This window comes from Pseudophryne corroboree, chromosome 9 (genome assembly GCF_028390025.1).
Source record: "Pseudophryne corroboree isolate aPseCor3 chromosome 9, aPseCor3.hap2, whole genome shotgun sequence".
Lineage (NCBI taxonomy): Eukaryota > Metazoa > Chordata > Amphibia > Anura > Myobatrachidae > Pseudophryne > Pseudophryne corroboree.
Genome location: NC_086452.1, coordinates 255,013,195 through 255,027,356, shown reverse-complemented (window position 1 = coordinate 255,027,356; position 14,162 = coordinate 255,013,195). Strand labels below are relative to the sequence as shown.

Below are 14,162 nucleotides of genomic sequence, written 5' to 3'. Positions count from 1 at the left end.
TAAATATTAAATTTGCAGTAGACTTGAGTGGGATTTGAACGTTTTTATTTTTTTCTTGTTAGGCAAGGATAGCTTCTGAGGCACAGAACAAGTATGAGCGTGAGTTAATGCTTCATGCAGCAGATGTTGGAGCTCTTCAGGCTGCCAAGGAGCAGTTGGCAAATACCACCACCACACGCCAAAAAACAGAGGATGCAGTGCAGAAGGCGAAATCACAACTACTGGAGTCCAAGGCTTCCTGGGAGGAGAGAGAACGTATGCTAAAGGTAGATGGCTGAGTAAAATAAAAATGCAGAAAACCTATGTACTGTACCTAATCATTTTATTGTATTTACTGGCTTTGTTCTTCTAGCAGAATTCTGTGTTCAGAGTTAAGGGGCTGCTTTTGCACAGTGATTCCCCGCACAATACTGTCTCATTTAAATTTGTACAAAGTGGCTTCTTTAGAAAGAAAGCACTTCCAGCTAGCTGTTCTAGGCATTAACTTCAATTAAAGGTGGTTTTGTAATAGCCTTCACCTATGTCCACCGACTTCTAAAGGGGACTTGCTGAAGAAATTTCTATTGGCAGTAGCTTCGGCTGCTCATGTAACCATTCTGTATTTATGGATACAGAGGTCTCTGCCAACCCTTAAAATGTTTAAGGAGAAACTCTTCTTTATTTCCACATGGATTGCCTGGAAGCATTTCTCCAGAAAGAGGTACGTACCAAACTATTTTTTGCTACATGAAACGCGCACTGTCCATCAAGATTCCCAATCTTTTTAAGGGAAAAATGTTGTTTGGCTTGGTTCCAGGTTCTCTCCACACTATAGGGGCAGGTGTATTAAGCCTGGAGAAGTGATAAAGAAGTGGTAAGTGGAAGGTGAATAACACACCATCCAGTCAGCTTGTAACGGTCATTTTTCAAACCTGTAATTATTGGCTGGTGCCTTTTATCACCTTCCACTTATCACTACTTTATCACTTCTCTAGTCTTAAAACATCTGCCCCTATATATCTTTCTGTACAGTGAACCTGTCATTGTTTTACTTTTGATTATTTGAGGTTTCATGGACTCTGATACATTTCTTTGTGTACTATTTTATTTTCACTTGAATGTGCTCATTGGGCTGATGTTGGAAGTCTGGCTCAACACCTGATGCAAAGGTTCATGTTTCCAGGGATATGTGTATCTCTAATTCACAATACTGTCTCATCCATCGTGTGATGGTGTAAGACAACTGTCTTTCCTAAAGTACAGTATGTGACCTAAACAGTCACCGCGGATTGACAACAGTGAGCCGGTTATTAAATTGGTATTCCTTCTGACAGGAATATTCCTACGCCCAATCCTGACTAATGCATGGATTTTAGAGCAGTTGCAGATTGGAAAATGCAAGTTGTCCATTATTGTATCAGATGATCCTTTTTAAATTATCCATTGACAGATTGAGTCTCTGGAGCTATACACTCTGTCACTGTTTTCTTGAATTCCATTTCTATTCAATCTTACATCTGCCCTGTCTGATGCCCATATATTAATTTTGGTTGTGATTCGTTGAATTCTGCTTCCAAATCAAAGCATGCCTTGCATGCAGGAGCAAATAGCTGTGTCAGTGACGTGCATGCCTTCAGTATAACAGGTCATGGGTTCTCATCCTGTGTATGACTGCTAAGAAATGTGTTATTTAAAATAAATGTCATTTAAATGTTATTTTTAGAAGGCATTTGTCCAACTGGAACACGGATTTCCGATACAGTATGTCCTCGGCAGGGCTTATGGAGTTGGGTGGTCTGGGTCCCAGTGGGGGAAACCAACTATTTCAGATTCCACTGGTCCGTTGGATATACCGAATTATATCATGAGCATATATTCCTAATCATGGGGAACACGTACCAAGCAGTATTCTTTGGTACCCCTCTTATTTGCGTTTCATCCAAGAGACAGACTCTAATCTTTGCAGCATGTTCGCTATCCAACGCGGGAGTCTTCATTCCAATCCCTTTCCCATCAACAGGGTCTTGGGGTTTTTACTGTTACTTTCCCATCACTGCCATATTTGGTCGATTGTTGCAAAAAGAGCTCCGTCTCATGCACCTTTTGTCATACACATCTACAGTGGACCTTGGTTCTGGATTTCTTCCTTCGCAGAGGATGGTGTTCAGGGGTCTTTTCGATCCCAGGTATCTCGGTCTTTTGGCGGAGTACAGGATTTCCAGACCAGCATGCACTCTTTATGCAGTTTCCTCAGGGGTCAGTGATCCATGGTATACACTTACTCTGCAAGACAGAGGCGACTTTACAGGTGGCTTCATTCTCCCGGTCTCATGCCTGGATTCTTCAATCTCAAATACTATGTTATTAATCCCAGGCAGAATTGAGTTTACATAAACCGTTCAGTCTGTATGTCAATTCAAATACGACAATATCTTCCTTGGTGACTACACAATCCGAATCTGACCCATAGGACTCCATTTTCTGTCTTGACATGAATGGTCATAACCACTGTCACTAGTCTTAGACGTTACGGTTTTGGGTTTCAACTTTGGTTTTCAAAAACATTGAGGTCCAAAGTGGAGATGCCACTTCCATCTCCGGGCAATCCACAACGTCTTGACTCAAGCTCAAGGCTTTCTACTTGTGCTCGCTTTGGCAGCACATATACTTTAAAAAAAAAAAAATAACATTGGAACGATACAGAGAAGATTTAACATGGTCTTGTAGCTTGCATCCGAGGTACGGTATCTCACATATGCAGAGGGCGGAACTTTGGGTTCCGTCAATATCTGTCTCCAATTCCAGAATGGACAACTGGGAAGTGGACTTCCTGGGTTGACATGCTTTTGTTCCCTGAAGAATGTGAAATAAACCAACATGTTTTTCTGATTTTGGTGTACCTGTGTGACAAGCCGACATCGACCTCAGGGCTTCTCGTCTCTGCAAAAAGGGCTTCCTTGGTGCAGTGATCACTCTGGGGATCCAGTTGTGGCAATCATAGACGCCGCGTTAGCTCCTTTTCACTTTCATCTGGCATATTTGTTTCTGCCTCTGGCAAAATCCATTGAGTTCAACGCCTTTGACCAGTGGCTCTTTCGGTCTTCCTGAATCGCTCTGGATTTGCCTGTCGACACTGCTCTGCAATGTTTTAGACCAGGCTGGTTAAGGCTCCTGACCGTGTACCTCTTCTGACAGATCTCCGCTTTCAAACTTTGTGTCCTCACTGGGATTTGTCTCCCCTGTCTGAGACAGCGTGATTGTGGAGAACAGCATCATCGGAGTAATAAGTTTACCTCGGTCAGTAGCCCTGACTATATATTTCATGCTCGCAAAGAAAGTCAGGATGGCTGAGCTGTCTAAGGCAATGCGTTCAGGTCGTAGTCGTGGGTTCGTCTTCCACTTCTAAAAAAAAAAAAAAAACAATCCCAGTACCCAGTAAAACTTTTCATCTTGTGGTGTGAATATAAAGGCTTCTCAGCTGAAGTTCTTAGTCTTTTCCGCCTCTTGTCCTTTCTGCAGAAGAGTTGTCAAGGGTTTTGTCTTATCTTCAGAGACAGCGTTCTGCTTTAGGTTTTCTTTTCCGGAGATGGTTACCAACATTCTTACGGATGTTCGATGTTTCCTTCACAGCTTTTTGCATATACAGTTTCCTTGTGTAGCTCCTGTGTCTCCTTTCCAGCCTCTGGACTCAATTGAGTGGCGGTTCCTTCCTCTTAGTGTTTTTTTCTTCTGCCCATTGCCTCAGCTTGGCATGTTTCCGAGTTGGCAGCCTTTTTGCTGCAGTCCACCTTTGTTTTTTCTGTGATGATAGTTTAGTTTTATATACTAAACTCCTTTTTTTCAACAGAGGAGCTGTGGCTTAGTGCACAAATGCTAGAGACTAGTGTATATAGAGATCTGGGTTCAAGATCAATCCTGAACCAAAACATTTTAAGTTTGCCGTACGGACATGTTAGTTCTTAGTGGTGTGCCCAAGTGAGATTGACCGGTCTCTAAGAACACTGTTGCTTGTTGGGTCACATCCGCTATCCATAAGCCTTATGTGTCCACTGCTGTTCCTGTTTCTGACCCTCTGCGGAATTTTGCGACTCAGGCCATTAGGGCCTTCTGGGCTGTTCACGGAGGTGCCCCTATTGTGCCGCTGTGTAGAGCAGCAACCTTCACAGGATTCTATTGTTTCCATACTTTTGGTATGGGGGGAAACCTTTGTTGGGCATCTGATCTTAAGGCTGGATTTACCGCCTGTTTCCCACCCCTCTTTGGCCTGCTTTGGCCTATCACCCAAGTGCAAGTGCGCAGCGTCCCCCAGATGAATGATAGAGAGTTTGGTTTTTTTTACTTAACGTAAAATCTTTCGCGGAGTCCATCTGGGGGATGCCGCTATCCCTTACCTGCTTGTTGGTTCTGTTCTCTCTCGGCTTTGTTAAACTTTTAACTGAGGAGTACTTCCTGTGAACAGGGGGTTGATGGGAGGGGTTAGAGGGGGAGGAGTTAGTTATTTTCATAGCTTGTGCCAAACTCCATACTAACCCCAGTGTCCTCCAGATAGACTCGGAGAAAGATTTTACGGTAAGTAAAAAATCCAAATTTCTCCGACAGGGTCCACAGGATAACAATGGGATATGATGGAGCGACAGCGGATTGACACCAAACGATCACAAGCTTTTCAGTCCTCCAAGGATGTAACTGGCCCATCCATATATCCCTGCCCACTGGCTGAGGCAAATCAGTTTTTTGTTTGGTGCGTCAGGAGCCGGACCATGGTCAGAGGGCTGCTGTTCTTGGCAGCCCTAAGCTTTCTTATTTTATTTTTATAGTCTTACTATGTTTTTGAGCGACTTTTCCTTACAGCGTCTTGTACGCATATTGCAAAGAGTCGCTCGAACAACTCGCAATAACGCTTACCCATATGTACAGTGCTGTCTCGACGGGCGTCTGTGTTGGATATACTAGCAGGTCCAGCAGACGTTACCAGGCTGTGGGCGGAGCATGCGGAGAAGGTAAGGCATCGGTTCCACGTAGTCGGGGAATTCGGACACAGGCCCACTGTATTGGGAGGAGACTACCAAACGGTAGCTGATGCGCCACCACCAGCGCTAGGCCTTAGGGATCATAAGGCACCAGGATTAGTATGAGGCTGCAATCCCTAGGGTTGACGTCAGCGGTGGGGAGATTAGATGCTCTCCTGGTCGCCCCTCCCCCCAGTTCATGACCAGTTTCCGCGAGGCTCCCGCCATGAACTGTTGACTCACTTCCGTCTCAGATGCTACCACGAAGGGTCTCGGTTGCAGCATAGGCCGCTGCATCTGTGTTCACTAAGCACTACCGCGAGGAGACCCGGTCGCAGTACAGGCGTCTGTATGACCGTTGCGTCTGTGTCCACCTAAAGTTCCCGGAGCGGCAGTGTACACTAGTAGCCTCTGGATCCACTCGGCGTTCGCTAACGTATTAATTGATCTTGGAAGTGAGGAGTCTCCCTGTATCCCACTCTACTGAGTACGGGTTATACAGCACTTAAATTCGATCTACTTTTGTCTGTATAAATAGTTAAGTTTAAGTGTACATTACTGTGGTTTTCTTCGCAATGCGTCTGAATACATTAAGATCTGTATAAAACAGAATTCAGTCATATGTACTACTACATACTTTCAAATGTGTTTGTAGTTGATTATATGCTCATATGACTAATACTGTATATAACATGTGACTGATAGTGTGATTGTGGACATTAATATATGTTTGTCAGTTGTTTATTCTAATCCTCAATGCTGGTGCATGAGTAGGGTCAGATTGATATCACTTTAGAAAGTTAAAGTGATTACAGTCACAGATTGTGTAGTACACTGTGAAAGTGCTGATAATCATGTCTAAGAGCGGCAAAGGTGACGAGGGTACACTCACAGCAACACCAACACTCATATCATGTTTGTCTTGCAAAACTGTATTAGCCTCTCAGGATCTGGTACAGGATGGTTTATGTGCAAATTGTTTTGCTTTTCAGCAGATTACAAGGCAGATACAGTCAGGTACAGATAGATCCACCTTGGGCGATGTTTGTACAGACCTTGTCCAGTATACCTGAACGTGTAATTCCTACAGCTTCACTACCAGGCATGGGGTACACTAATAACCCATACATGCAGCTCCCTACTTACGGTATATCTTTTCCCTCATCAGCTTCTCTAAAGAGACAAGCTGATAAACCTAGTTTAAGTAAACCGTCAACTTCACAGGCTGATTCATCGGATGAAGAAAGCTCTATATACTCTACTTCGGCATTCGAGGAGCAAGTAGAAGGTCTTAGCTCAATGGATATAACGGAGTTGATTAGAGTAATAAAGGCCAGTCTATCCTTAGAGGATTCAGCAGAGCCTGTGTTAAAAACCAAGGCACCTGTATTTAAACGGCCCAAAGCAGGTAAGACTGAGTTTCCAGGGTCAGACCAGCTAACGGAAATCATGGAAGAGGCTTGGGCTACACCCAGTAAAAAATAAAGCATTCCCAAAAAATAGGATTCCAATTATCCTTTTCCACTTGGGGACTGTTTAAAATGGGAAATGGCTCCCAAAGTAGATATGCATGTCATTCGATTAGTGCGAAAATCTATATTGTCTTTGCCATCAACGTCTTTGGCTGATGTTACGGATAGAATGGATGGTTTTCTGAAAACCATATTTTCTCTGTCATAAGGTCAGCCATGGCTTCAGCTTGGATGGCAAAAGCAGTTGCTGCCTGGATAGAGGTACTGGAAGACTGTCTTTCAGCACCTTCAAGGGAGCAAGAATCTTATATAGCTCACATTAAACAGGCTGCAATATTCTTGGAAGAAGCAGCAATAGATGTGGGCACTATTGCCTCCAGGGCATTGGCTTCAACAATAGCTGCTCGCAGAGCACTTTGGTTACGGACATGGAAAGCTGATTCAGAATCTAAGTGTTAGGTACCGCGGTCCACGGCGCCGCTCGGTCTGCTTCCGAGTGACGCTCACGGCCGCCGCACCTCCCTCCCTGCCCGCCCGGCGCCTAGCAACGCCAGGACGCCGTGCGCGCTTAGCCGCCGGGTTCCTGGCAACGCCAGGACGCCGTGCGCGTTGAGCCGCCGGGTCCCTGGCAACGCTGGGACGCCGTGCGCGCTTAGCCGCCGGACCCTTAGCAACGGGGACGCCACTGACGAACCGCGTTCCCCGTTGCTTCCTATCAATCAATACACCTGTTAGCTCTGGTCGTGCAGCAGGGCTAGAAGAGTCAGATTTAGGAGCGCTGTCTTGTTCTCCTTTTCTGACTTTTTTTCCAGATAAAGCAGTTCTCAGAACTAGGTCTAGGTATCTTCGGAAGGTGGTGTCTACATTCCACCTTAATGAAGAAATTGTAGTCCCAGCTTTTCAGGTATCTGGACTTTCTGCGAGAGATGCGTCATTGGACGTAGTCCGGGCATTAACGATCTACGTGGATCATACCATCGCCATCAGAAAGACAGATTATCTCTTCATTATCTACGGATTTCACAAGAGAGGATGGCCTGCTACTAAACAGACGCTGGCAAGATGGCTTCGAATGACTATTTCAGAAGCATATTCTCGAGCTGATCTCCCTGTTCTGGATAATGTCTCTGTTCACTCTACTTGTAAGGTAGGTCCTACATGTGCAGCACAAAAGGTTACTTCAGCAGAACAGATATGTAAGGCAGCCACATGGTCTTACATTAACACATTCATTAGATATTCTTCATTGGATACTTCTGCCTCTGATGACGCTGAATTCGGGCGAAAGGTTCTCCTGTCCAATCATGAGCGTCCCCACCACTAAATTGCTTTGGGAAATCCCATTGTTATCCTGTGGATAACCTGTGGACCCTGCCGGAGAAATATACATTATGGTAAGAATTTACCGTTGAAAACGATATTTCTCCGAAGTCCACAGGTTCCACAGGGATCCCACCCTGATGCACCTGATTTGAGGATCTTTCTACTCGCTAAACCTTTTTCTTCCTTGTACGGAAGGGCGTGCATGTGTTCTTGCCTGATTAGGGCTCTACATGATGCTACTGCCTAAATGCTTTGGAATACAACTGATTTGCCTGAGCCATTGGGCGGTGATATATGGACGGGCCCGTTGCATCCTGGGAGGACTGAAAGCTTGTGATCGTTTGGTGCCAATCCACCGTTGCTCCATCATATCCCATTGCTATCCTGTGGAACCTGTGGACTTTAGAGAAATACCGTTATCAACGTTAAGTTCTTACCATAACGTATATATATTCTGACCCTGATCTCAAAAAAATAAAGGGAACACTTAAACAACACAATGTGTAGACAACAGGTGGGAATTATAGGCAATTAGCAAGACACCCCCAATAAAGGAGTTGTTCTGCAGGTGGTGACCACAGACCACTTCTCAGCTCCTATGCTTTCTGGCTGATGATTTGGTAACTTTTGAATGCTGGCGGTGCTTTCACTCTAGTGGTAGCATGAGACAACCCACACAAGTGGCTCAGGTAGTGCAACTCATCCAGCATGGCACATCAATGCGAGCTGTGGCAAGAAGGTTTGCTGTGTCTGTCAGCATAGTGTCCAGAGCATGGAGGCGCTACCAGGAGACAGGCCAGTACATCAGGAGACGTGGAGGAGGCCGTAGGAGGGCAACAACCCAGCAGCAGGACCGCTACCTCCGCCTTTGTGCAAGGAGGAACAGGAGGAGCACTGCCAGAGCCCTGCAAAATGACCTCCAGCAAGCCACAAATGTGCATGAGTCTACTCAAACGATCAGAAACAGACTCCATGAGGGTGGTATGAGGGCCTGACGGCCACAGGTGGGGGTTGTGCTTACAGCCCAACACCGTGCAGGACGTTTGGCATTTGCCAGAGAACACCAAGATTGGCAAATTAGCCACTGGCGCCCTGTGCTCTTCACAGATGAAAGCAGGTTCTCACTGAGCACATGTGACAGACGTGAGAGTCTGGAGACGCCAAGGAGAACGTTCTGCTGCCTGCAACATCCTCCAGCATGACTGGTTTGGCAGTGGGTCAGTAATGGTGTGGGGTGGCATTTCTTTGGGGGGGCGCACAGCCCTCCATGTGCTCGCCAGAGGTAGCCTGACTGCCATTAGGTACCGAGATGAGATCCTCAGACCCCTTGTGAGACCATATGCTGGTGCAGTTGGCCCTGGGTTCCTCCAAATACAAGACCATGCTAGACCTCATGTGGCTGGAGTGTGTCAGCAGTTCCTGCAAGACGAAGGCATTGATGCTATGGACTGGCCCGCCCGTTCCCCAGACCTGAATCCAATTGAGCATATCTGGGACATCATGTCTCACTCCATCCACCAACGCCACGTTGCACCACAGACTGTCCAGGAGTTGGCGGATGCTTTAGTCCAGGTCTGAGAGGAGATCCCTCAGGAGACCATCCGCCACCTCATCAGGAGCATGCCCAGGCGTTGTAGGGAGGTCATACAGGCACGTGGAGGCCACACACACTACTGAGCCTCATTTTGACTTGTTTTAAGGACATTACATCAAAGTTGGATCAGCCTGTAGTGTGTTTTTCCACTTTAATTTTGAGTGTGACTCCAAATCCAGACCTCCATTGGTTAATAAATTTGATTTCCATTGACAATTTTTGTGTGATTTTGTTGTCAGCACATTCAGCTATGTAAAGAACAAAGTATTTAATAAGAATATTTCATTCATTCAGATCTAGGATGTGTTATTTTAGTGTTCCCTTTATTTTTTTTGAGCAGTATGTGTGTGTGTGTGTGTGTGTGTGTGTGTGTGTGTGTGTGTGTGTGTATGTATGTATGTATGTGTGTATATATATATGTATGTGTGTGTATATATATATATATATATATATATATATATATATATATATATATATATATATATATATATATATATATATATATATATATATATATATATATATTTATATTATATATTTATTTCTCTCTGACGTCCTAGTGGATGCTGGGTACTCCGTAAGGACCATGGGGAATAGCGGGCTCTGCAGGAGACTGGGCACTCTAAAAGAAAGATTAGGTACTATCTGGTGTGCACTGGCTCCTCCCTCTATGCCCCTCCTCCAGACCTCAGTTAGAATCTGTGCCCGGCCCGAGCTGGTTGCACACTAGGGGCACTCCTGAGCTCCTAGTAAAGAAAGTATTTGTTAGGTTTTTTAATTTCAGTGAGATCTGCTGGCAACAGACTCACTGCTACGAGGGACTAAGGGGAGAAGAAGCGAACCTACCTGCTTGCAGCTAGCTTGGGCTTCTTAGGCTACTGGACACCATTAGCTCCAGAGGTATCGAACACAGGCCCAGCCTCGGTCGTCTGGTCCCGGAACAGTGCCGCCGTCCCCCTTACAGAGCCAGAAGCAAGAAGAACATCCTGGAAATCGGCGGCTGAAGACTTCGGTCTTCATTAAGGTAGCGCACAGCACTGCAGCTGTGCGCCATTGCTCCCTATGCACACCACATACTCCGGTCACTGATGGGTGCAGGGCGCTGGGGGGGGGGGGGGGGGGCGCGCCCTGGGCTGCAATTAGAGTACCTTACATTGGCAAATGGCACATAATATAGCCTAATAAGCTATATATGTGCAAAAATCCCCTGCCATAATATAAATATAAGAGCGGGAGAAGTCCGCCGAAAAAGGGGCGGGGCTATCTCCCTCAGCACACTGGCGCCATATTCTCTTCACAGCTCCTCTGGAAGACAGCTCCCCAGGCTGTCCCCTGCAGTTTCCAGGCTCAAAGGGTAAAAAAGAGAGAGGGGGGGGGGGGGGGGGCACTAAATTTAGGCGCAAACTGTATATGAAAAGCAGCTATAGGGAAAATCACTTTCTGTTCGTGTAAATCCCTGATTAAATAGCGCTGTGGTGTGTGCTGGCATACTCTCTCTCTGTCTCCCCAAAGGACTTTGTGGGGTCCTGTCCTCCGTCAGAGCATTCCCTGTGTGTGTGCGGTGTGTCGGTACGGCTGTGTCGACATGTTTGATGAGAAGACTTATGTGGAGGCTGAGTAGGTGCCGATAAATGTGATGTCACCCCCTGCGGGGCCGACACCAGAGTGGGTGGATATGTGGAAGGTATTAACCGACAGTGTCAACTCCTTACATAAAAGGCTGGATGACGTAACAGCCGTGGGACAGCCGGCTTCTCAGCTCGCGACTGCCCAGGCGTCTCAAAGGCCATCGGGGGCTCAAAAACGCCCGCTACCTCAGATGGCAGACACAGATGTCGACACGGAGTCTGACTTCAGTGTCGACGAGGATGAGACATATACACAATCCACTAGGGGCATCCGTTGCATGATTACGGCAATGAAAAATGTGTTACACATTTCTGACATTAACCCAAGTACCACTAAAAAGGGTATTATGTTTGGGGAGAAAAAGCAGCCAGTGTTTTTTCCCCCATCAGATGAGTTGAATGAAGTGTGTGAAGAAGCGTGGGCTTCCCCCGATAAGAAACTGGTAATTTCTAAAAAGTTACTGATGGCGTACCCTTTCCCGCCAGAGGATAGGTCACGTTGGGAGACATCCCCTAGGGTGGATAAGGCGCTCACACGTTTGTCAAAAAAGGTGGCACTGCCGTCTCAGGATACGGCCGCCTTGAAGGAGCCTGCTGATAGAAAGCAGGAGGCGATCCTGAAGTCTGTATATACACACTCAGGTACAATACAGAGACCCGCAATTGCCTCAGCATGGATGTGTAGTGCTGCTGCAGCGTGGTCTGATACCCTATCAGATAATATTGATACCCTTGACAGGGATACTATTTTGCTAACCATAGAGCATATTAAAGACGTCGTCTTATATATGAGAGATGCACAGAGGGATATTTGCCGGCTGGCATCCAGAATTAATGCAATGTCCATTTCTGCCAGGAGGGTATTATGGACCCGGCAGTGGACAGGTGATGCTGATTCTAAAAGGCACATGGAGGTTCTGCCTTATAAGGGTGCGGAATTGTTTGGGGATGGTCTCTCGGACCTCGTATCCACAGCAACAGCTGGGAAGTCGACATTTTTACCTCGGGTTCCCTCACAGCCTAAGAAAGCACCGTATTATCAGGTACAGTCCTTTCGGCCTCAGAAAAGCAAGCGGGTCAAAGGCGCTTCCTTTCTGCCCAGAGGCAAGGGAAGAGGGAAAAAGCTGCACCAGACGGCCAGTTTCCAGGATCAAAAATCTTCCCCCGCTTCCACTAAGTCCACCGCATGACGCTGGGGCTCCACAGGCGGAGCCAGGTGCGGTGGGGGCGCGTCTCCGGAACTTCAGCGACCAGTGGGCTCGCTCACAGGTGGATCCCTGGGTTCTGCAAGTAGTATCACAGGGATACAAGCTGGAGTTCGAGGCGACTCCCCCTCGCCGTTACCTCAAATCAGCCTTGCCTGCTGCCCTCTGAGAAAGGGAGGTAGTACTGGCGGCAATTCACAAGCTGTATCTTCAGCAGGTGAAAATCAAGGTACCCCTCCTTCAATAGGGATGGGGTTACTATTCCACAATGTTTGTGGTACCGAAACCAGACGGTTCGGTGAGACCCATTCTAAATTTAAAATCCTTGAACATTTATATGAAAAAGTTCAAGTTCAAGATGGAATCGCTCAGGGCGATTATTGCAAGCCTGGAAGAGGGGGATTTTATGGTGTCATTGGACATCAAGGATGCTTACCTGCATGTCCCCATTTATCCACCCCACCAGGAGTACCTCAGGTTTGTGGTACAGGACTGTCATTACCAATTCCAGACGTTGCCGTTTGGTCTGTCCACGGCACCGCGGGTATTTACCAAGGTAATGGCCGAAATTATGATACTCCTCCGAAAGAAGGGAGTCATGATTATTCCGTACTTGGACGATCTCCTTATAAAGGCGAGGTCCAAAGAGCAGTTGCTAGTCCAGCGTAGCACTATCTCAGGAAGTGCTGCATCAGCACGGCTGGATTCTGAATATCCCAAAGTTGCAGCTGATTCCTGCGACGCGTCTGCTGTTCTTGGGCATGATTCTGGACACAGAACAGAAGAAGATCTTTCTCCCGGAGGAGAAGGCCCAGGAATTATCATCTCTGGTCAGGGACCTCCTGAAACCAAAGCAGGTGTCGGTGCATTACTGCACGCGAGTCCTGGGAAAGATGGTAGCTTCTTACGAAGCAATTCCCTTCGGCAGATTCCATGCAAGGATCTTCCAGTGGGATCTGTTGGACAAGTGGTCCGGATCGCATCTCCAGATGCATCGGTTAATCACCCTGTCCCTGAGGACAGGGACAGGGTGCTGTGGTGGCTGCAGAGTGCTCATCTGCTCGAAGGCCGCAGATTCGGCATACAGGACTGGGTCCTGGTGACCACGGATGCAAGCCTCCGAGGTTGGGGGGCAGTCACCCAAGGAAGAAACTTCCAAGGACAATGGTCGAGTCAGGAATCTTCCCTACACATAAATATTCTGGAACTAAGGGCCATCTACAACGCCCTGAGTCAAGTAGAACCCCTGCTTCAAAACCAACCGGTTCTGATTCAGTCAGACAACATCACAGCGGTCGCCCATGTAAACCGCCAGGGCGGCACAAGAAGCAGGGTGGCAATGGCAGAAGCCACAAGGATTCTTCGATGGGCGGAGAGTCACGTGATAGCACTGTCAGCAGTGTTCATTCCGGGAGTGGACAACTGGGAAGCAGACTTCCTCAGCAGGCACGACCTCCATCCGGGAGAGTGGGGACTTCATCCAGAAGTCTTCCAGCTGATTGTAAACCGTTGGGAACGGCCACAGGTGGACATAATGGCGTCCCGCCTCAACAAAAAGCTAAAAAGATATTGCGCCAGGTCAAGGGACCCTCAGGCGATAGCTGTGGACGCTCTAGTGACACCGTGGGTGTACCAATCGGTTTATGTGTTCCCTCCTCTTCCTCTCATACCCAAGGTACTGAGGATAATAAGAAGGAGAGGAGTAAGAACTATACTCATTGTTCCGGATTGGCCAAGAAGAGCTTGGTACCCAGAACTTCAAGAAATGATCTCAGAGGACCCATGGCCTCTGCCGCTCAGACAGGACCTGCTGCAGCAGGGGCCCTGTCTGTTCCAAGACTTACCGCGGCTGCGTTTGACGGCATGGCTGTTGAACACCGGATCCTAAAGGAAAAGGGCATTCCGGAGGAAGTCATTCCTACGCTGATTAAAGCTAGGAAGGATGTGACCGC

At 47.1% G+C, this 14,162-nt stretch overlaps 1 protein-coding gene across 1 annotated transcript in view; it reads left to right on the top strand.

Annotated features, from left to right (window-relative positions):
• Positions 1–14,162, top strand: part of TPR (translocated promoter region, nuclear basket protein) — a 605,901-nt gene that overhangs the window by 220,725 nt on the left and 371,014 nt on the right. The window contains exon 25 of the mRNA XM_063940231.1: positions 63–266. Coding sequence (XP_063796301.1) covers positions 63–266 — 204 coding nt within the window. The remainder of the gene's footprint in view (positions 1–62; positions 267–14,162) is intronic.